Consider the following 25,273-nt stretch of genomic DNA (forward strand, 5'->3'; position numbering starts at 1 on the left):
GATTTTCACCTAATTCAGGACCCCAAATCACAGCAACAGTTGATCTCAAGGAATTAATAGTTCTATAAGAAGCTTCTTTATCCACTTCACTTGTCAGGAATCTTAAAATATCTGGAATTGTTGCTGTAAAAACCGATGTATCCGTTAAGTGACAAAAATTCCACCACTTCTTCAGGGCTGAGTCATATTGGCGAATACTAGAGTCAGATAATGATACAATGCTTATTTCACTCGTATTAGAAGAGATATCTTTCAAGGACAGCACTTGTTTGATAAGATTCCTCCCACCAGGGAAAGCTGGGAGTGGAGAGGATGAGGTTTCCTATGAGAGGAAGAAAGAAATTAAACATAGACATACACCTAGGGAACCAAGCTTGTGATGTCCAATTCGATATTATTAAAAGACTTCTGGCATTATCATTCTCAATTTTTTTTAAACTTTTGGAATTAAATTAAAAGGAGGGAAAGTGTAAAAAAAATATTTATTCCAATCCAAAGTAAAAGCATCAACTGCAATCGGTCCTGGGTCTTTTTTCCAAGAAACGTATTTATGACATTTAGTATTAATACGACTTGCAAAAAGGTCGATTTCAGGGTAACTAAAGGATTTACATAATTTGGTAAAGGCTTGACTCGTTAAACTGTACTCAATTTCAGGCTCGAGTCGCCTAGATTCAAAATCAACTATTAAATTATCTTTTAAGCTCATGTATGAAGCAAAAATAAAAATATTCTTCTGTTCACACCATTGCTAAATTAATTTTGAAAGTCTGCTAAGGTTTTCAAATTGAATACCACCCAACCGATTGATATAAGCAATTGCAGTAGTGTTGTCTATACGCAAGAGTATATCGCAGTTACTTAAATCATAAGCAAAACATTTTAAACCGAAAAATGCGGGTTGTAGTTCTAAAAAATTTATTGGATTATTACATTCCTGATTATTCCAGAATCCATGAGCTTTTTTATTACCACAACAAGCTCTCCAACCAGTTAAAGATGCATCCGAATATATTTCTAACATGAATAGGGATTTTTAATGGGGTTATAAATTTTTTCAATATTTGATCTCCACCAGTTAAGATCTTCATTTATCGAAGAAGATAGTATCATTTGTGCCTCATAGTCACCCTTGTTATTTTCTAAAGCAAGAAATTTTTCTCGTTCAAGACTTTTCATGTAAACCCAACCATACTTAGCAGCAGGACATAAGGACCCCAATGTTCAGATAAAAGAAGCGAAGTCTCTAATTTTATGACGAGAATTAATCTTGAATTTTTTAAAAAGGTTAAGTGTGATAGAGATCTTAGAACAGGTAGATCAATCTTCATATCATAAGAATTTAAAATGAAGCCTAAAAATTTTTGTTTTTGAGAAGGAATTGAATTGCTTTTTTGTTAATTAATAATGAAATCGAGGCTTTCTAATAGAGAAATGGTTTGCTTAACATTAAGTAAATATTCTTTTTCAGAGTAACCTATCAAGAAGAAGTCATCAATATAAATAACAGAAGAAAAACCTCGTTGTCTCAAAAGAGATATTACAGGTTTCATTAATTTAGTAAAGACATAAGGTGCAGTGCTTAAACCTAATGGTAAACAATTGAATTTATACAACACACCGTCAAAAATAAATATCAGAAATTTTTTACAAGAATCAGCAATAGGAATAAGATAATAAGCATCCTTCAGGTCTAATGTAGCCATAAAACACCGTTATTGAATTGAATCCCGAGCAGGCCTTGTGTCTTCTAATTTAAAATGTTCAGTTTGAATAAATTCATTCAATTTTTTAAGATTTAAAATAAATCGACTAGAGCCATCTGGCTTGGGAATAAGAAAGATGCTTGAAATAAATTGACCATCGCAATCATTACAACGTTGTATTGCACCTGTGTCTAACAATTTTCTAATATGATTAGATAATTGTATTTTTTCATTTTTAGACCAACATGGTTCCTTTGGTGATATGTTCTGTCTGGGTAGATCAGTGAAAGGGATAACATAACCAGTTATCCAACTCAAAGTAGTTTTGTCCGAAAATAATTTTTCCAAATAGATAAAAAATATTTTAGATGTCTGGCTAAAACACTTACCGTCTGAGTTAACGGCGTTTCTTGGAGGAGACTGCCCCCCCCCCTGTTTTTTCAATGGTTGACGGTAACTAGAGCTCTTTGGAAGTTGACTGTTGGATTTGCGCTGACTCCCCGCCACTGGTTGATGACTGTAGGATTGACGGCGGGGGCCCTTCAAGTTTTTTGAAGTTTTTTGCGCATAATTTACAGAAGACTTGACAATAGGTTTGAGATCTTTGGGCGAGCGTTCGAGAGACTTAGCGGTTTTCAAAGTATCAACAAGATCTTTGCCAAATAACCACTCATCAGCAGTTGTAGCGTTTAATGTCTCCTTCATAGAGACATTAAGGTTTGAAGCAATAATTAAACGTCTCATCAAAGTTTCATCACGTTGCAAGTCTACTAAGATCCGGCCCATATCACTTAGATTAGGAATTAAAGTGAGTGAATCCAATGATATACCCTTAAGTGGGTTAGATATCATTGAACCTAGATAAGATAAACAAACCGAAATTTTTTGTTGTTTATCGACAATTTTATTGTCTCGATGAATAATTAAATCTAATAACGGAGCTTTGATTTCAGCATTAAGTCTTGGAGGTTTAAGGGAAATGTAATTTTCTGGTGTCAGATGTTTTTTATAAAGACTTTTTCTCTCTTTTTCTGGTAATCCTTTTTTAAGAATGTCTTCCCAGCGAATAACATTGTCATTGTGGATGGCAGGAGCATGTTGATTGTCTAGATTCAAACGCTTGCTTATTGCCTCTAAAATTTCTTGTCCAAGAACTGGTTCAGTAGACTTTTCAGGATCTGCAGCAGGTGTTGTATTTGAAGGTAGAACAGTTGATTGAACAATCACTGGTGGAGCAGGCACAGATGGATTATGAAATGGTTGGACATTTGGTGGTACACAAACTGATGAATTATCAGTAGATGGAGTACCTGTCGAAACTTTATCTTTTTGAGAATTAAGTTGAGAAGACAAAGTTGACTCACTATCAATAATATGATTGTTAGGTTCCAGATATTGAGAAAAAAGAGACTTAGAACTTCTTCGATCTCGTGTTAATGAATGAATGAATAATCACGATGACGATGATTTTTACGAGACCGATGTCTTTTTGATCTTGATCGAGAACGAGATTTATCTGAAATTAATATGATTCAGGGTTTTAGGATTTTATCCTTCTTTTTCAACCAAATTTATGGGTTTAAATTAATTACGTGTACTTGACACAAATTAATTAAATGAATGTGAAAATTTTAAGCAGAAAAATAAAAAGTAGCTTGTACTAAAATTTTTCAATGAAAACTTGTTCATTTTAGTTAACACACTGTTACTTGAACAGTTAATAAAAATACCTTACTTGAAGGATGTACATATTTAAAAATATTTTATTTTATTTTTTTTTTTTTTTTGACAGATTTAAACAGTCAATTTTCAACAACAAACTTACGATGTTTATGTCCTTTACGTAAATAATAAATTTCTTCTTCTGGACGATCTAGTTTTCTTTTTAAACTACATATTTCAGAAGTAAGATCCTCCATATTATAATTAAACAGATTATTTTTATTTGTAACTTGAAGAAAATAATAATAAATTAAATGAAATAAAAATTTTATGTGGCATTCTTTGAGCACAAAGAAAAGGAATGAAGATCGTGTTTATTATATGTAGCACTATCGTTAAGTAAGTAACTAATTAATAAACAAATTTTTTAGTTTCTTACTGTAAACTTTGTGGCATTCTGAGCTTAAGAGTAGGTACTACATTTGGTGATCTTGAGGAAGAGGCACGTAATACAATAATAATTATAATAACGGTAATAATAGTAATAATAAAATTAAAAATAATATAATAGTAATATTGATAATAATAAGAAGGATAAGAAAAATTATGATAAAATAAAAGTAAATAATAACAAAATATTAAAAAATAACAATGAAAATGAAAATATTAATCTCTAATAAAAAAATAAAATTTATTTTTATGATTTTTTTATCTTGTAGTTTGTTAATTTAATTAATACATTTTTTACACATAATTATTGTTATGATTCATCACTAGTATTTTTTTCATTGTTATTTTTTAATATTTTGTTATTATTTACTTTTATTTTATCATAATTTTTCTTATTGTTATTATTATTATCAATATTATTATTATATTTTTTTTAATTTTATTATTACTAATATTACCGTTATTATAATTATTATTACTATTATTATCAGTAATACTTATTTATTTCGAAATTTTAAATTAACCGCACTGTAGGTCACGTGGTCTCGCAAGAGCCAATCACGTCGTAGCGGCCTTGAGTGAGAGGTACATCCGATATACGCTCTCTCTCGTACCTTAATCGTCACATAGTGCTGTAAATAAATAAAAATAATCATCCAAATAAATTAAGGAATCATCGAGCTCTAAAATTATATAATTATTTAAATAATTCATAAATCAGAACTCGTTAAAATAATTAATATCAAGAACTTCAGAATTCAAGTGATCAACAATCGCGTTTTTAAAGAGGTTATTCCAACGTAAACTTTTACAGGTGCTTCATTGTTAATTATCTAATTATTTCAAAGTGCTCATGTAATTAAAAGACTCAATTTAATAACTTTTCTGAATATTATTATGCTCAATTACTTATTTTCAATGTTATTGTCAGTCGGTAGCCTCTGCAACCATGCTACCTCGTGTTCACAAACAATTTCAAATCAGTGTAATTTATTCTAAACTTATAGCAATCAATTAAACTCAGTGCTCAAATTTCTTGAGATTTAATGGACTCAAATATTTACGCGTTTGGTGCTCATAAAAATAATCGCTAAATGTTCAATAATTAACTTTGCTCGATAACCTCTGAATTTACGTTACTTATTATCATGACATTTTTGCAATCGACTTAGGGTTAAAATAGATTCAAATTAATTATCTCAACTATTCTAATTAATCAATCGAGCTCAATTCTATAATTTTTATTAAACTAATTACGTATTAATGAATCCAAACATTGAACAGTATTGATTGAATTAAATCAACGATTTAATTTTGTAACCCAGTGATATTATGTACTGTGACAAAAATATTCTTATATTTTTAAATATACGTATTTTTGCAATATCCCAACCACCAACCAGTCCTGGCATGTAATTATTAAATTATTATTATCACAGAATTCAAAACTGCGCTATCTTTAAATAATTACTTCGAGCCAGCTGTGAGGTAATGATGGGCCAGCGTTTCATTTCAATACAGTGCCATCTGTAAATAATAAATAATGGCCAGCTATCAGCTTGTAATGAGTCGTTTTTTGACTTAAAAACAACGCCACCTATTTGAGCTATTTTATCATTTAAAAACAGCGCCATCTATAATCAATTATTTTGAGCCAGCTGCGAGGCAATGGCGAGTCAAGATTTAGTTCTTGTACAGCGCTATCTGTAATTAATAAATATTGATTAATCATGAAATATTGGTGAGCTAAAAATATTCTTTTAAAAGAACTAGCCAATGGTGAGCTCGGTATTAGCTAAATCTGCTAGGTAGTAACTCTGAGCTAGTCACTGGCTCTAAACTCATCTTCATTAGCCAGGATTCTACTCGGGTATTACAAAGTGCTAAGTTCAAACAATAGAATTTTTGTTTTGACATTTTATTAATAAAGTAGGTTAATTATATAGAAGAAAGAATGAATGAAAGTGAAATAAAATTATTTAAATATCACAAAAGTGATGATTCACCCCACCACAAAGGTCCTGGGACGCTAAGAATACCGAATCGGCCCCAGAAAGGAATCGGGCTCATAACTTCCGGATATATTCGTACTCATGAAATACTTCGATACAGCAAGTTTCAGATTTTTATCTACTACCACGTCTGAATAAATCGAAAAATACAGAAAATTAGTAAAAATTGTTATTCTCTGCGCCTTGATGATCGAATGATCTCGTAACCGGATATGTTTTTGGGTATGATGGTAGCGTTTTGGAAAAAAAATAAGAGATAAAATATAACGAAATAAATTCAGAACGCTCATATAAAAGTAGTTGTTCTTTATTCAATAACGTCAATATCAATATCTAATTATAAACTATGAACGAATATATTAATTATATTAATCTGTTAATAATAAAAATCTTATGAACTTATAACTAGTCCTTGTCGCTATCTTCATCAATCACAAGAGTGACATTGTCTTTATTGAATAAAGTATTGAGTATTGCTGCTGGTCTCGGGATTTTAGCTAAATATCGGCCGTGCGCCAGATAAAAAATTATTGCAGCTACGTGTAAACAACAACCAATAGTCCTCAGTCCATTAGCACATTCGCAGCTATATCTTGATACTCCGTTCCATCCAATTGAATTTGGTTTATAATCAATGAAACATCTGTAAAACTTTCTACCAATATGGTGAGATTGTACTTGAGCTTTTAATATATTGGTTTCATCTCTGACAAACTGAATAGTTAAATCATGTGATTCATCCATCATCTCAGCTAAATATGATACTGTTTGTTGATATTAATAGGAACCAGTAAACAAAAGTTTCAAATCCTTTTCAGTCATTTCTGGAAAATCTACCAAATCACTAGACAGAATTATCTCAAATGGAAGTTTTTTCCTCTGCCAACCATTTTTGTCTACTTCATCAGCTAGTGTATTATCATTAGAATCTCGAGATTTCATCATTTCAACAATTTCATCTAAATAATCTACATCAGAAATTAGACGTTTGTTGTACTGATTGTGCAGAAATGATGCAATTTTTTAAAACTACCGATTCTTAGTAACATTTTATTGTCGAACTTTTGGTCCAGTAGATGATATTTTTATTTCACCATTATTTCACCAACAAAAACATCACCAGGTTTCAGTAGATTGCAAATACCGTTGGGAGTATCAATGATGTCTTTCATAATAGTAGCGTCATTCACATTAGCAAGGTAGGGCCCTAAAATATCTACAATAAATCCGTTTGTCGTACAAATGGTAAATGGCTTACATAACGGTACTTTTTTCTGGCCAGAGTACGGCTTTATTTGATACGCGTTATTCGAGCTCTTTTTATGACGAGCATACGTTCTATCACAAATCAAGAAAAGCTTATTACTGCGATCAGCAAACAAACTTTTTAAAAGTGGTGATTAATTATTTTCAATGATATCATCTCGAGACACAAATTTAAAACCAAAATACTGAGGTAAAACATCTCTTTCAAATGATTGTATCACTTGATCACAATATTTTGAAACCAATTGTCCATTTTCCAATTGTAAATTCGCTAATATTAATCTGTTTGAGTTACCAGTACGTAGATTGAATAAAAAACGATGAGAGTTTGAGTAACTGAACGAGAATCTGTATTTCTCATAGTAATTAATAAATCTCGCAATTCGATTATGTTTTCACGTTTCAACTAGTGAAAACTAGTTGAATTATCGAAGCAATAGTATTTGATACAGATTTAATTATTATAGTTAGAAATAAAGATTATAATAATAAATATAGTTCATTATATGTATACAATTACTTTTATATAAGCGTTCTAAATTTATTTCGTTGTTTTTACCAGTACAACCTTCACAAAAGCTTTGTATTTTATCATTTTGGAAGTTAATCATGAAAAAAGTCGATTTTTGCGCAAAAAATAGATTTTTATTTTTTTTCGATATGTGGTACCCTTGAAAAAAATCGGTCTGTCAGTTGACCCTGCGGGCCAGCCCCAAAACTTCCCGCTGTTTTCGACCTCAAAGAGCTCGAAAACATTAGTGTAGATATATTTTCGAGCTCTTCGAGCTCGAAAATGCTATCACGTTCAATTGTTTTTTTATGATCTTTTCAAGCTCTAACAAGTTACCTGTTATGCTGAAGTTTGAAAATTTAAGAATCGAAAATCATCAAAGAAGCGGTTTTTAAAATTTAGTTCCTGATTATGTTCAGTAAAATAAGTGTATTGAGGCAGAAATCAATGTCGGGGATCAAAATCAAGATTAAAATAAGTTTTGACTCATGTAAGAAACAATAAAATATGAAATATCCGATAAAAATATTAAAAACTACGTTTTATCGATTTTTTTGTTGATAATATGATTTAAACTAAAAACCAAGTTCGATGACATTATATGATCAAAAGAAACCATAAAAAAGATGAGTTGGTATGATATCAGGCACATTTTAGTACGTTATATTATGATTTATTCGGAAAAAATAACAAAATGTTATTTGTTTAACTTTTCAACGCCGATATCTTTTGAACTAATCAATCGATTTTGATAGTTGATATGGCAATCAGCGCATTTTATTGAATCCTAGAGCTGATTAAAATTTGAAATCGATCGCGTCAGTCGTTTCGAAAATATTTAGAAAAAACCGTTTTTCACCATTTCTTTCTCCCGCGATAACTCTCGAACGAATTATCCGATTTTGATGTTTAAGGTGGCAATCGACGCGTTTTATTGAGTATTAGAGCTGATTAGATTTTGAAGTCGATCGTATAAGTCGTTTTTGAGAAATCAATAAAAAACTAAAAAAAAAATTTTTTTTTTTCGTAATTCGCCAATATTTTCGAGTCTATTCGATCAAATAATCTGAAATTTTCAGAAAAGTTGAAGGCCAACAAGCTCTTTCGATTGCCACGTCAACCATCCAAATCGATTCATTAGTTCAAAAGTTACAAAGAGTTTACATACACACACACACACACACACACACACACACACACACACACACACACACACACACACACACACACACACACACACACTCGGACATCATTCTGAAAATAGTCAGAATAGCTTCCTAGGACCTCAAAACTTCCCGCTGTTTTCGACCTCAAAGAGCTCGAAAACATTAGTGTAGATATATTTTCGAGCTCTTCGAGCTCGAAAATGCTATCACGTTCAATTGTTTTTTTATGATCTTTTCAAGCTCTAACAAGTTACCTGTTATGCTGAAGTTTGAAAATTTAAGAATCGAAAATCATCAAAGAAGCGGTTTTTAAAATTTAGTTCCTGATTATGTTCAGTAAAATAAGTGTATTGAGGCAGAAATCAATGTCGGGGATCAAAATCAAGATTAAAATAAGTTTTGACTCATGTAAGAAACAATAAAATATGAAATATCCGATAAAAATATTAAAAACTACGTTTTATCGATTTTTTTGTTGATAATATGATTTAAACTAAAAACCAAGTTCGATGACATTATATGATCAAAAGAAACCATAAAAAAGATGAGTTGGTATGATATCAGGCACATTTTAGTACGTTATATTATGATTTATTCGGAAAAAATAACAAAATGTTATTTGTTTAACTTTTCAACGCCGATATCTTTTGAACTAATCAATCGATTTTGATAGTTGATATGGCAATCAGCGCATTTTATTGAATCCTAGAGCTGATTAAAATTTGAAATCGATCGCGTCAGTCGTTTCGAAAATATTTAGAAAAAACCGTTTTTCACCATTTCTTTCTCCCGCGATAACTCTCGAACGAATTATCCGATTTTGATGTTTAAGGTGGCAATCGACGCGTTTTATTGAGTATTAGAGCTGATTAGATTTTGAAGTCGATCGTATAAGTCGTTTTTGAGAAATCAATAAAAAACTAAAAAAAAAATTTTTTTTTTTCGTAATTCGCCAATATTTTCGAGTCTATTCGATCAAATAATCTGAAATTTTCAGAAAAGTTGAAGGCCAACAAGCTCTTTCGATTGCCACGTCAACCATCCAAATCGATTCATTAGTTCAAAAGTTACAAAGAGTTTACATACACACACACACACACACACACACACACACACACACACACACACACACACACACACACACACACACACACTCGGACATCATTCTGAAAATAGTCAGAATAGCTTCCTAGGACCTCAAAACGTCGACATCTGATGAAAACTCGATTTTCGAAAATCGGAGTGAAAACAATAACTTCCCGAAATTTTTGAAAATCGTCGATTTTCTTAGCGGGAAGTTAAAAATTTCCCAAGCTCAAAATTTCGTCCGAAATTGAACGGGGAGTTCAAAAAAAATAGTCTCATATTTTTACGATTATTGTAACTTGCTTAAAAATCAAAATTAAGAATAAAACCTCGTTTTTTTTTTTAGGTTCTAACGGACAAATATGGCTCTTTTTTTTCTACCAAAACGCTACCATCATGCCCCAAAACATATCTGGTTACCAATTTAATATAGTGGAAACCTAAAACATGCAAACCTTCTCAATAAAAGAATTTATAGATAAATTGAGAAAAATATAGATAGCCCGAACTCGGAATCGAACCCAGACCATGTCGGTATCGCGCCGAGTGCTCTACCAGTTGAGCTATCCGACACTATGCTATATTCCGTTCAATTTGATCTATAACTTATTAAGCCATACCGTCCTTCGCACGGTAGATTAACAAGACGCAGAGAATACTAATTTTCACTAATTTTCTGTATTTTTCGATTTATTCAGACGTGTCAGTAGATAAGAATCTGAAACTTGCTGTATCGAAGTTTTTCATGGGTACGAATATTTCCTGAAGTTATGAGCCCGATTTCATTTTGAGGCCGATTCGGTATTCTTATCGGCCCAGGGCTTTCAGAAAATCTAGCGGTTGCTAATTCGAAACTAGGAGTCTTGTGTTAACTTTCTGTATCAATTATTATATAATTAAAAAATGATTCATAATGAGTGAAGATACAGTACCTGTTGCTGTACATAAACCAAAGTGGAAATCAAGTTTAAGTACAGAAAACAATTATCGAAATTGATACGAAAAGTTCATATAAGACCACCAGTTCAAAAGCAGCAACCGCTGGATTTTCTAAATTTTTGTTGGGGTGAATCATCATTTTTGTAATATTAAAATAATTTAATTTCACTTTCATTCATCCGTTTTTTTATATAATTAACCTACTTTATTCATGAAATGTTAAAACTAAAATTCTACTGTTTGAACTTAACGCTATGTAAAAATGATCGCTGTAGAGATTTTTAATATGAGAGATGTTCTCATGTAGAGATGGAACGATGTGAAAATAATCTTCTGTAGAGTTGTTGCGACATGAAAATTTATCTGCAGAGTTGATTCGTGTAGGGAAAAACATTGTGAGGTTTTATAATGTAGAGAAATTCTCTGTAGGGATGCACCACACCCTTTTACTTTTAATTAATAAAATACAAAGAATGAAAATATAAGAATTATATTTTTCAAATTTAAATATCTTATTACCTGAGTTTTAAAAAACTATAAAAATAAAGTGATACTCACTTGAGAATATAGTTGAACAGAAGATTCTCCTTTAAGTTGATGCCCTGTCAAATAAGTATTATGTGAACTTGCAATATAATATTGAGATAGCGGCTGTTGCATTTCTGTATCTGTTGGAATGGCATATTCATTCGGAAATGCATAGTTATCTTTGTCCATCATATAGCGAGCAAATCCCTCGAATGATAAACACCATTGAACTCGTAATGCTGGATCCGGCTCATGTCTCTGAATTAAAAAAATTTTTTTTTTTTTTTTTTTTTTTTTTTCATAAGAATAATTTTCAGTAAAAATAATATTTTAAATTATTGCTGATCAATTTTTATTTAAATTTTTCATACTTTGATGAGTGTTTTGATTTGTTCATCAGTAAGTTTTTCTTGCTGACGTGATTCTAGAAATTTAGTAAACGTTGCAAGAGTAATAACTTGTGATTTGGAAGTATCAACACCTGAACAATTGTTAACAATACTTGCAGCAGCAATTGCGTCGAAAATTTGTTTTTTATGAAAATTACCACTTGTTTTATACTCATAACAGTCAATTGAATTATTTCTAGTCAGTAAACCTACGAATAAAAAAATAAACAAATGAAAATACTGTTAATTAAGAGAAAAAAAAAATGTATTCAAAATAATTAATAATTTTTATAATAAATATTCAATAATATACCAATTCGCTGTGGGGTAGCATCACTAGTTTGACGAAGTACGATAGGTCGCATTGTAAAATCACGTAGAGATCCATCACTTTGACTACGACACGTAATAGCTAACTGACCAAAAAGATCACGAAGATCTTTTCTAGCTCTCAAACTAAAAGATCGGAAAAGTGCAACGAACTCAACAAAATTAAGTTGAGTCTCGTACATAATAGATGTAGCACGTGCTTTGACTTGCCAAGGTGATTCCACAACTGCTGGAGTAGGACTTGATCCATTTTTGTCTTTTTCTCTTGTTACGCATAGCAAGCTAAAGCAAATTTAATAAAAATTTACAAAATACTTATTTTAATCGAATAAAAATAATTAATAAATTTAATAAAGTTTTCATTATTCAGTGTCTCTACAGCTAGTCAAAACTAAATAGCTAGTTTTGGGTCAATGCTTCAGACAACTATTAGCAAATGCGTAAACTGATAAAGTTGTGAATCACAAGGTAGAAACAAACATGTTTCGTCTGCTATTAGTTAAATTCAATTCTTATTTCAACTCTATTATTTTTTTGTCTATTTGTTAATTAGCTTACTTTGTTTGTTTCATTTTCATGAGTGACAGTTTTCATCATGCAATTAGATATAATAAAACGAGTTTAAAACGGTTGTAAATGATTCTCCCCTGTCTATTTTTTTAAGACATTCAATATTCCCGAACTATTATGACTATTAGGGTGCTTCAAAAGAAATCAGGTAATTGTCTATATTCAGGCTCACCACATTTTTCAATGTTTCAAGTGCTTACACCTTAAATATCTATAATTAATTTTTTTCCACGTTTTCAGCTACACGGTGGATTAAATTTTCTGTATATGTTTTTGTCTTTATCACTAGATATCTATCGAGACCTTGCAATTGAAGTGTACAAAATTGATAAAATATAAAATCTTGCTAATTTTCAAAAATAAATATTTCCTAATACATATAAGTAATTTTATATAGTACCGTAAAAAGGACGGTGGTGAGAAAAGGTTTAACTAAGAGTTTAAATTTTTAAACTCTTGTAATAGTGGAAAATCAAGATAGTTTCTGTTATTTCAATATATTTTATGGTGTACAACAGCTCACCTAACATTTTGTTGCAAGTAGTTTGGACGGTATCCACCTCCCTTTGCTAGTATAGTGTCTGGCTAAAGCCCTCAACACCGTTTTACGCCGGCGCGTACAAGTAAGAGATGTAGTCTAAGGCGAGAGTGCGTTAACATAGCCTTACTGACAAGTCCGTTAACGTACTTAGGACGAAACTACACACATTATGGCAAACTGACATATATCTTAAGGTTTGGTGGTTGACTTAAGATTCAGTACATTGAATAATAAAAGAATCATGGCATTTGGTGCAGTAGCACGGAACATTGAAAAATATGAAAAAGAAATTAATATGTCATGTTTATAGCCTCATTACAAATACTTGAATATTGATGCTTATTTTATACTCAATTTATGCAAATATATCGTCAATCCGCCGACAATTGCATGGCAACCAACCTGGTTTCATTGCTATTGCTTACAATTGAGATTTGTGCTAATTTAGACATGGGTGAGCCCCACTTCTGAACATTTACCAAAATCGATATTTTTTTTTTCTTTCGGCTGTTGTAAAAAAAGTTTCTATACATCGAAAAAAAAAATCCTGTTGAAAAGATATTTTCTTATTTCAATTTTAAAAGGCGGCGCTCGCTCTTCGAATTTTCCCATGCTAATAGCATGGGAGTTTTACTTTTTTATAAAAAATACTGTAACTTCATTTGACGTTGAGGAAAAAATTCAAGTAATGGATATTTTCGTAGGAAATTTTATGGTCTACAAAATTGTTCCTGAACTCATAAGCTCTGAAACGTACGATTCAAAAGTTACAGTTATTCGAAGTTGATAACTTTGTAGAAAACAATTTTATAGTTGGGATCATGTTTTTACCGCAATCTTTACATGAATCAATTTGAGAATAAGTGAAAAATATTACTATAGTATAATAAATATGTTAAAACAATCGTTTTAATTGTACCCTGCTTAAAAAATCCGATAGATTCTTATAGCTGTATAAGGCCCTATACTTATTGCACTTCTCATAGAACTCATTCATTATTATGAAATCTCTTTGTGAATTCATGAGAATCTATAGGATTCTATAAGATTTTGTAAACAGGATAGCTGAGTTTTATTTAAAGTAAATTCATTAAAAACATTTATTAACTTTTTGTCACACAAGCAGAAAATAATAATTTTGATGAAAAAGTATTCATCAAACATATTAATTAATTATTAAGTACAAAATTTATATTGGTATTTTTGAAGCTTTTCTGCGATAAATAAAATTCGCTACAAAGCTTTTACTTGATACTTTCCGTGAGAGTAGCAGTTTTAGTGTAAATACCGTTTGATTTTTAAAAAGTCATCAACTTCCAATGCCTGCAACTTTTGAACCATACGTTTTAGAGATTTCAAACTTCTAAACAATTTTGTAGAGCATAAAATTTCCTACGAAAATATTTATGACTCAAATTTTTTCCTCAACGTCAAATAAAGTTATAGGATCTGTTACAAAAAAAAGTAAAATTCCCATGCTATTAGCATGGTGAAATTCTAAGAGCGAGCGCCACCTTTTAAAATTGAAATAAAAAATCATCCTTTTGAGAGGATTTTTTTTTCGATACATAGAAACTTTATTCACAACAGTCGAAAGCAAAAAAAAATATCGATTATTTTTGGAGCACTGTAATGACTTTAGTGAAATTTCATTGATTATTCAAAGACAAGTTCAAAGCCCTAGTTAAAAATAAGACAACGTAGTCAAAATTTCGCTACAGAAATATAGATTTGAAAAAAAAAAAAAAAAAAAAAAAAACCTGAAAACCGGTTGACCTCGCGGGTTATCCTCGAAACTTCCCGCTGTTTTCGAGCTCAAGGAGCACGAAAACATTATTGTTAATACATTTTCGAGTTTTTTGAGCTTAACAATCCCTTCAAGTACTTTTGTATTTTCAAGCTTGGAAAGGTTCGGTTTCATTTTAATGTCCGAAGATTTGAAAAATTGAAATTAATCAATGAGGATCGTTTTTTTAATGTTTCGCTTCTGGAATATAATGGAACATCCCGAAAAAAATGTCACAAACAGTGATTTTTATCATTTTTCTTAATAACAATATTTAAACTAACGAATCGATTCCAATAAATTATGTAAAAATCATCAAAAACTATAAAAACAAAACGCTGGTATAAGTTTTGGAACATATGATGAATTACATTATGCGTTATCCGGAAAAAAATGACGAAAATGGTAACTTTTCAAAATTTTTCGTCGATGATATCGATAGCTAGAACTAATTAGATTTAGAAATAGATTTATCTACTAGTTTCCAAAATATTCGAGAAAAATGGAAAAACAATTTTTTTTTCATTCTTTCCTCGATAATATCTTTCAGACGGGTCATCCTATTTAGACTTTTCTGGCGGCAATCAAATGATTTTTTCGAGTTCTAGAGCTGATTAGATTTCAGAATTGATCAATGAAACAGTTTTCAAAATACTTGAGAAAAACAAAATAATCAAAATTTTTTTTGCACACCTTTAACGCGAAGCGGAGAGATAGTGATCTACTGTCGTCAAATGTCAAAGCAGGGTTGTCGCCAACTTAGTTTGTATTTCTTGAATATCTCAGAATCTATTTGAATAAATGATCTTGAATTTGCATGAAATCTACGTTCAAACGGACTCTTTTCAATGGCACAAGAATTATCTAGATCGATTAATTTATTAAAAGGATATAAGAGGTTTCCAAACACACCCACACCCACCCACACACATCAATTTTTTAGGAAATTCGATTCTCTACAAGAAAGGTACTCTTAGTTAAGTGGCTCAAGTTCTTCGTTTACGTAATATAGGGGTTTTAGTAATTTCGTAAATAAAATATTTTTTAACAAATTCAAATGCCTTTTAATTTCAATGATAAATGAGTAAATAATTTTCTTTTTATCAATTTAGTTCATTCATGAAAATCAGAAGGGTTAAAATTGATAAGCATCGGAAAAATTTTTGAAAAATATTTTATATACAGAATTATTGAAATCCCTATATCACGTAAACGAAGAACTTGAGGCATTTAACTAAGAAGACCTTTTTTTTAAAGAATCAAATTTTTTAAAAAATCGATTACTTTACTTTTACTGTAAATTTCGTTATTTAGTCGATATCAACTGAAAACCCAAATTATTATGAAAAAAATGCTTTTCAGCAAAATTATTAGAGGTATGGATTAAATATGAAGAACAACTGGTAATTATATCATAAGACTGAAGTTTATTAAAACACTCGTCAGACGTACAACCAGTCAGAGATTTCACGAGAAAGTAAAGTACGTACCCAAAAATACATAGGGGTACAGTAACAGAACCGGAAGGGAGGGGAAAGCGGCCCAAAGGGCGCTGCGTACAATGCTGTGTATGACAAATAGTATAGGCGCACTATAATTCCAACAAAAATAAAATACAGCAAAATAAAAATTGGAGTTTGAGTCAAATTACTGAGGAGGCTTTTTAAGGGTATCAAATGACGTAAAAAATGCCGTGAACGGCAACCCGATAAGTTCAAATGTGGCTGAGTTATAAAAATTGAAAAACAACTCCTAACTTTCTCATGTATTTAAATGGGAAAATTTCAAAATCAAATGTAAGGTAATCAAAATAAAAATTGAAATGTGAAACTTTCAGTTAATTTTTTTTTCAATGTCTTCAACACCATTTTCAAGTGGAAACAAAAAAAAAGGTTCGTTCCAAAAGGACCACCCTAATATATATGCAATATAACTAAATTTGTTAGCACGATTACGCTTACAGTTCTTATTCAATTTTAGAGTTCATATGAATTCGAAACCAAAAGTCATAGACAATTTCTGTAAAAATAGTCTTAAAATTTGTTTGAAAAGCTTTCATTTTTGTCTTCAAACTTAAAGATTTGACAATTTGTTCTAATAATTTAATAGCCTTGAAAGTTTGTATGGAATCAAAAAAAATAGAAAATATGTGTTTCATTCATGCTACGTTAGTAAGCATTGTCCATTATAATCCAATTCCGTCGGTATCATTTTATTGTGATCTTTTGACTATGAAGGCTCATATAATTTTGTGACGGGTGGGCTGACACTCATCCGTCTAATAATAATTCATAAATAAATATATCTTACACGGAAAAAAATGAATAGAACTGGCTACTATGTTAGATAGTAGTCAGTGCCATCTGTAGAAAAAAAAAATAGAGATAGCAGTGGGTCTTTTTTACTTATATCTTTCAAATGAACCTGACTATTTAAGAAATATTTGAGCTTTAAGTTGAAAGATAACTTTCACATGATTACTTGAAATTCCGTTCTAATGATGTAAAAAATCTTTATATTTCGAGCGCAAAGATCTCTTAAACGTTTAGGTTTATTAAAAACATATAAGAGACCTTTTTTGAAGAGCGTTGAATTTTCGACCTAATAGTATATAATGCGTAGGTATGTATTCTTTTCTAAAGAGTCATAGAATTTTAAACGAAAAGCATTATTTTTTGAATATATTAGACTGTGAACTTCAATATCACCTAAATGGTTGGAATTACGAAAAAGCATAGGAAGCCTTTTTTTAAAAGCATCAAATTTCCTACGAAATAACTTATAGCGCTTAATTGTATGTCTGTGGGTTATAGACTACACGGAGAAAAAGATGTGGTAAATTTTACTAAAAAATACGAGAATAACTACTAAATTTAAACAGTAATCTTGAAACACTTCTGATTTATATGGAAAATCCATAGACAAAAAGGTATATTTTACAACTTGTTTAGTATATTCTTATATACTGATTATGGAAAATTTACTATATTGTATATAAGTTTTTAGTTAAATTTTACTATCCCTGTTCAGTAAATTTTACAATCCCTTTTAGTAAATTTTACTCCATTAAAATGGAAATGTATGAAATTAAATTTTTAATAGCTTTTAACTTTTTTATTATTATTGCTATCATTTTGGGTATTATTGTTATGTCATCTGTATTAGTGTTGGTGGCGATTTTTGTTTTGTAGAAAATCACTAGTTTTAACCATCATTCGAATCCTGATCTCCCGCACACGAGTCCTTTGCTATGTCTGACAGCCAGATGTCTCCTTTGAACAAAGGTTTCAGAACTTGCAATACCTATTTGTATATGCTATTCCCACCAACTTTTAATTTTATCTATACATAGTAGAATTTACTATACAGATAGTAAAAAAATATAATCGTGTTAGCAAAAAATACATTACGCATAATAATTTTTAATATCTTTGTATGTTATAATTGTCAACCAGTATATTTTACAAAATGTTTTACAATTATTAATATACAGAATTTATTCATATCTGATAACAAATTCGACTATAATATTGTAATATTTTTTATATTTATTTCTTCGTGTAATAAAATTTCAAACAAAAACGTCAGTTTCTTTGAACAAATCTAACTTTGAGCTTTGATATATCTTTAATATATGGACTCACGAAGAAAACAGAAGAGACCTTTTTTAAAGAGCGGTAAATTTTCTACAGAAAATATAATAGTTATAGCTTTAGGGTAAACTGCCCAATGAATGACCGATGTGTTGTAGTGGCAGATATTTTGACTAATAAAAACAATAATTAACTTTGAAACTCAGTCAACCTATTATAATTGCATTGTGACATCATTTATCTATTGATATTCATCGTGAATATTTATTTATTTTATAATAGTCTTTATAAAATTACATATAATCAGCGTAAAATGTAAAGACCCAGTGAAGGACTGCTTTCACCCATTGAATGCCCAGGCATAATCCAGTAAGTGACCGACGAATTCAGTTCTGAGTTGAAGTTAATTTTCCTGGAAATTTTATTGTATCCGACCGATAAATTAATAATTTTAAGTAGGAAAAAACTTCAATTTCAGTATTTTGTTAAAATTTTATTATTTCATTTATAACAGATGTAGCCTGTTATTGGCTAGCTCTTGTCCAGGCCACGGTTACTTAATATTAACTTAATAAATTTAATCTTATGAGCTGGGAGGGCTCGGCTCGTTCTCTGAAATTTGCGCTAATTAATTATTAAGGAAAAAGAATGCCTGGTGGTTTATTCGCTAAAGAATTGATTTTGTATTATCAAAGAGAAAATATTATTTTATTCAACAAAATACCCATTTACAATATGAACATTTCCCCAATAGAATTTATTACAATAAAATTTGGTATATAAGTTTTGATATGTTAATTTACGAGGGAGGAGACCAAATATGTATTAAATTTGGGGAAGACGGAATCCTACTTACGCTGTACCTCACTGCATGCTCCATTCCTGTAGTTGTAGATGACCCTCAATAAGCGTAGGCAGCAAACGTGGCAGCAACATTGTAGGCCCAAATCTTCGGTGATAGGAAATCGCAAGAAATGAACAGCAATGGTGTAGTTACACTGACAAATTTTATCGGCACAATTCAAATTTAACTTTAACTTTACTAAACGACCGCGCGTAAAGAGTTGACTAGAAATGCGGTCAATTAAAACGTTCTTCAATTAGATAATTTATAAAATAATTACGGCGGCTATTAATAACGGACAAACAAATTCAAAAATCTAAAATAAATTAAATAAACTGAACACTGGACTCAATGAATAGATGTGACTAGGCTTATCGTTAGGCCGGCTCAAAGAAATTATGATGAGCTCTGGTTGTAGAGTAGGAACCTCGCTAGGCGTCATCAGTCCACTACCCTACTGGTCCACTCTGAGTGGTAGCCAGGGCCTAAGTCCCCGAGCAACTGCATGCTAGCCCTTTTAAAGGAAAATTCTGAGGGTGGGAAACTACCCCACTGTTGTCTCAACAGAATGCAACTTAGGGGGCCTCTGACATGGCCCCGGGTGACTGATGAGTGTAAATTAAGGTATAATTATCACAATAGATGGCCGTAGGTCAACTAGATTTTGGCGCTCGATTTTCAAGTCGAAACGTTACACATTTAACGAATCCTTATAATCACAGAACCAATGGATGAAAATAATGGTTGTGTTTTTATAAAAATAATCACTTTGAATGCGGAAAAATACTTGTAAGCTATATTAATATCACATTAACAATTTCAACGTTATATAGTTAACAATTATCACGTTTATATAGTTAACAAATTTTTATTAACTTAAATTATTAATTTCATTATTTAACACTCTTACATTATTATTACTAATCTTTAAATTGGTTAAAGATTTACAATTTTTGAAATTCAAAGAACAAAAAAATGTTTAAGAAATAAAATGATAAAATTAACGAAAAAATCTTTGATTTAATAAATTGAATCTTATTCTTTTACAATCTTGTTTTTTTTGACACTCAGTACCCTGAATAAACAAAATCATTTGATAGGATTAAGAAGGATTGATTTTTTTTTCATATCGATGCCGAAAGTTCGTGTTCTGTACCTAATTTGCGGGATGAAAGTGGTATATTCTAGCCCGACTAATAAAATTAAAAAAAAAAGATAATCGCTATATTTGTTCCCAGCTTAATATGAAAAAAAAAAGTTATATTTTTTCCCGGCTGTCAAACTTCATTGACACGTTCAACCTAACCCAAGCTAATCCGTTACGTACGTGTTAAAGTGAAGTAAAATTAAAATTTTATGGTATTGTAATTACTTAATGTTATGATGTTTTTATAGTAAAGTATATTTATAAATAAATTAATGGAAAAAATTATTTTGTTCAATGATTTATGTCAAAAAAATCAGTTAAATAATTTTGAAAATTAAATTAGGATCACGTATACTCACTTTCTGTCATGTGTATACTTTTTACTTCATCTATAATTGAAATAAAAGTCTGATAACTGAAAATTTAAATGAAAACATGTGTCAAAAATTAAAGCATAATCATTTAAAAACTTTATTTATTTTATCGAAAAACAAAAAGCGCAATTATAATTTTTATTAATTAATTAGAGTAACGTAAGTATAATAAATAACATGAGTAAAATAGGTAATCAAGAAACACTAGATATTGTTACTTTTAATGATATAATAAAAATAAAAAAAAAATGGTAATGATAATTAGATTATGATAATCTTATTCTGTCTCGTCTGTTTTGACATAATAATAATTATTAATTGTAAGGTTATCAATTTTACATTTTTCAAATTTCACAAAGTGATTCGGAATCATTGATTCTACTTCATCCGGCATTGCATTTTTATTATCTAGCTGTTTTCTGGATTATTTTATAATCGTTTAGGCGGTGGCTGAACGAAGTTAGCGCTTCTTGGCATATTATCAGTATTGAAGGTGGTTGATGTAGAGCTGCCTGCTTCTTTTGAATGTTTGGCTGTCGTGTTTGAAACCTTATCACTAAAATTTTTGCTTCCTGAAGGTCGAATTGGAATATCAGAATTTTAATCAGAAGACACAAAAGATTTTACAATTACTGAGTCCAAATTCTCGATTGACTTCAGTATAATTCTTTTATTATTTGTTTTTGAAGTTGATGGAACGGCTAAACTTTCAGATTCAGTGGACAAAGTTGTTTCACCAGGGATTTCAAATGACATACGCGAAGCTTCAGCAACATGATTCTTGAGTATTTGAGGTGGAGTTACTAAATCGAAATTTTGAGTTTCTGTGGTTTCCGTTGATGTAGTTGCAGTTGCTGAAGTTTTTTTCCACTGAATCAATGATTTTATTGAAAATCTTAGTTTTATTTTCTAATGAGTTTTCTATGTAGCCTCCAGCAACAGTACTTGATTTCCAACCGCCGTAAGCCTTAATTGTCGTCAGACTAGCACCTGAATTTGCAAGTAATGTTGCTGATGTACGTCGAAAACTGCGACCTGTATACCGCTCTGAATTTGGTAAATTTAAAAAAACTGCAATCGTTTTCGAAACTTCGCTAAATTTATTTTTACCGATCACTTCACGCACACAACTCCCACGATGATATTGTAAAAAAAATCTGTTAGTGCCGGGCTCACTCGGTCTTAGAGTTATATACTTGTTAATTATTTGATAAAAATGAGCTCCAATAACGAAAGACCTAGAATAGTAGTTTTTAGTATGTCGAATTGTTACAGTATATCGTGTCCCACTGTCTTCAACATCAGTTGTTTGAATATTACAAAATTCAGCTGTTCTTAAAGCTCCCAAAACTCCAAAAATAGCAATAGCCTAACAAATAATAATTTATATTTATAAATTTTTGAAAATAAAAAAAAAATTGTAAATTTATTTGCATTCTGTTCATTAGTTTATAAGAAAAGAATACATCAAAATGAAACACCATTAAAGGGTCACATACATTTCGAAAAAAAAAAAAAAATCTGGGTGTCGGTTGACCCTGCGGGCCAGCCCCAAAACTTCCCGCTATTTTCGACCTCAAAGAGCTCGAAAATGCTATCACATGCAATTGTTTTTTTATGATATTTTCAAGCTCTAATAAGTTACCTGGTATGCTGAAGTTTGAAAATTTAAGAATCGAAAATCATCAATGAAGCGGTTTTGAAAATTTAGTTCCTGATTATGTTGAGTAAAATAAGTGTATGGAGCCAGAAATCAATGTCGGGGATCAAAATCAAGATTAAAATAAGTTTTGACTCATGTAAGAAACAATAAAATATGAAATATCCGATAAAAATATTAAAAACTACGTTTTATCGATTTTTTTGTTGATAATATGATTTAAACTAAAAACCAAGTTCGATGACATTATATGATCAAAAGAAACCATAAAAAAGATGAGTTGGTATGATATCAGGAACATTTTAGTACGTTATATTATGATTTATTCGGAAAAAATAACAAAATGTTATTTGTTTAACTTTTCAACGCCGATATCTTTTGAACTAATCAATCGATTTCGATAGTTGATATGGCAATCAGCGCATTTTATTGAATCCTAGAGCTGATTAAAATTTGAAATCGATCGCGTCAGTCGTTTCGAAAATATTTAGAAAAAACCGTTTTTCACCATTTCTTTCTCCCGCGATAACTCTCGAACGAATTATCCGATTTTGATGTTTAAGGTGGCAATCGACGCGTTTTATTGAGTATTAGAGCTGATTAGATTTTGAAGTCGATCGTATAAGTCGTTTTTGAGAAATCAATAAAAAACTAAAAAAAAAATTTTTTTTTTTCGTAATTCGCCAATATTTTCGAGTCTATTCGATCAAATAATCTGAAATTTTCAGGAAAGTTGAAGGCCAACAAGCTCTTTCGATTGCCACGTCAACCATCCAAATCGATTCATTAGTTCAAAAGTTACAAAGAGTTTACACACACACACACACACACACACACATACAGACACTCGGACATCATTCTGAAAATAGTCAGAATAGCTTCCTAGGACCTCAAAACGTCGACATCTGATGAAAACTCGATTTTTGAAAATCGGGGTGAAAACAATAACTTCCCGAAATTTTTAAAAATCGACGATTTTCTGAGCGGGAAGTTAAAAATTTTTGAAAATCGTCGATTTTCTTAGCAGGAAGTTAAAAATTTTTGTTAATCGTCGATTTTCTTAGCGAGAAGTTAAAAAAATAATAAATTTCGAATCATTAAATTATTCGATTATTAATATTTTATTTAAAATTTAATGAATAATTTAGATTTAAATTGATAATTCGGAATAATACCATTTATGATTTGATTTCAAACAGCTTCGGCTCGAGTGACAATTTTCATGCGGGTTGGAATGACTTACTTTCTTCCCTTGGTTCACAATATACTATTTAATCATTTTTGATCCTTCGAAATCATGTAAGTCATTTTTGAAATTTCACAATTAATCATATTAAATCATTCTTACTACTGTAAAGAGTCAGAATACAAAGTTTCTACTCATTCCTAACAATTTTTAACGTTGAAATTATACTTGAATTTCTGCCACCGGTTATGATTTGAAATGATTCGGCCAGTATTAAAAATTGTTAACCATTCTGAATACTTTTTAGTCCTGAAATAATATTTGAGCTTTTGTCGTCGGTTATGATATGAAATGATTAGACCAGTATTAGAAATTTTCAATTATGTATCAAATACTTTTTAATCCTGCGTAGTCTAGTCAATGCGCACGAAAGCAGGGTGCAAGATTATATTTTCGGTGAATATGAACCGATTTTGAGATTTTTTTTTTTAATTCTTAAAAAATACGAAACAAAAAGTTTTCCTAGATTCAAAAGCCGCTTTTGTCCCATAAAATTAAATTACGAATAAAAACAAACACACGGTCATTCACTGGGCTTGACAAATTTCGAACTTACCAATAAATGATTTATCGGTCATTTATTAGCTTAGTACAATAATAAAGTACACGGCGTTGGAATAAACTTTTTTATAATTTTTTATTATTTTTGGATCATAAATAAACAATTTAAATCATGGTCAAGTAAAAAAGCTTCATTTGGGAAATAACGGACACCCCAATGTCCATATATGTTTTATATATGCCTATGAATGGTTCACATATGAACCACATATAGGCTACCTATGATCATATATGGCCCATACATGTGCATACATGATCCATCTATGACTTTATCGATAAGCTTGCATGTCTATACATACCCTTATGTCGGAGCATAACCTTTCTATCGTCATATATATCTATATGGTTTATATATCGTCATATATATATATATATATATAGCACAACTTCTATCGTCATATCTATATATGGCCGTATATAAATCGTATGTACCCACACATGAAAAGATACTTTTTTATTAAGTCATGTGAACCTAGATACAATCTATAGGACATATATGGCCTTGTATGTATCATATATGACCTTATTATGGTGTGTGAACTTTTTTACGTCAAGTCACATATTTTAACTTATGACCATAATTGATTCGTATGTAACTATGTATATAATTCACATAAGAACTCGAGATCAAATTATTTTGATTTATGGTTATCCAAATTCTACACATAAATAAGATCTACCAAAATATTGATTTTCTATTTTTTGTCTACGAAGATTAAGACAAAAAACGGAAAATCCCTAAACACAATAAACTCAAAATTCGGATTTTTTTTAGAAATTTCAGAGCTCTTTGAAATAAAATGTTTTCAAAAATTATAGATTAAAGAGATCCTCAAAAGTCTGAATTAATTTGAATACATCTACTTTGATCAATGCAGATCTAAATTACGGAAAATTCCGATCTTT

General features: G+C 30.4%; 1 protein-coding gene across 1 annotated transcript in view; it reads right to left on the reverse strand.

Annotated features, from left to right (window-relative positions):
- Nucleotides 1-25,273, reverse strand: part of LOC103574729 (1-phosphatidylinositol 4,5-bisphosphate phosphodiesterase epsilon-1) — a 184,178-nt gene that overhangs the window by 38,444 nt on the left and 120,461 nt on the right. The window contains exons 7-9 of the mRNA XM_014441063.2: nt 12,029-12,327; nt 11,698-11,924; nt 11,357-11,584 (exon numbers count right to left, since the gene is read on the reverse strand). Of these exons, the coding sequence (XP_014296549.2) occupies nt 11,357-11,584; nt 11,698-11,924; nt 12,029-12,327 (754 nt within the window). The remainder of the gene's footprint in view (nt 1-11,356; nt 11,585-11,697; nt 11,925-12,028; nt 12,328-25,273) is intronic.

This window comes from Microplitis demolitor, chromosome 8 (genome assembly GCF_026212275.2).
Source record: "Microplitis demolitor isolate Queensland-Clemson2020A chromosome 8, iyMicDemo2.1a, whole genome shotgun sequence".
Lineage (NCBI taxonomy): Eukaryota > Metazoa > Arthropoda > Insecta > Hymenoptera > Braconidae > Microplitis > Microplitis demolitor.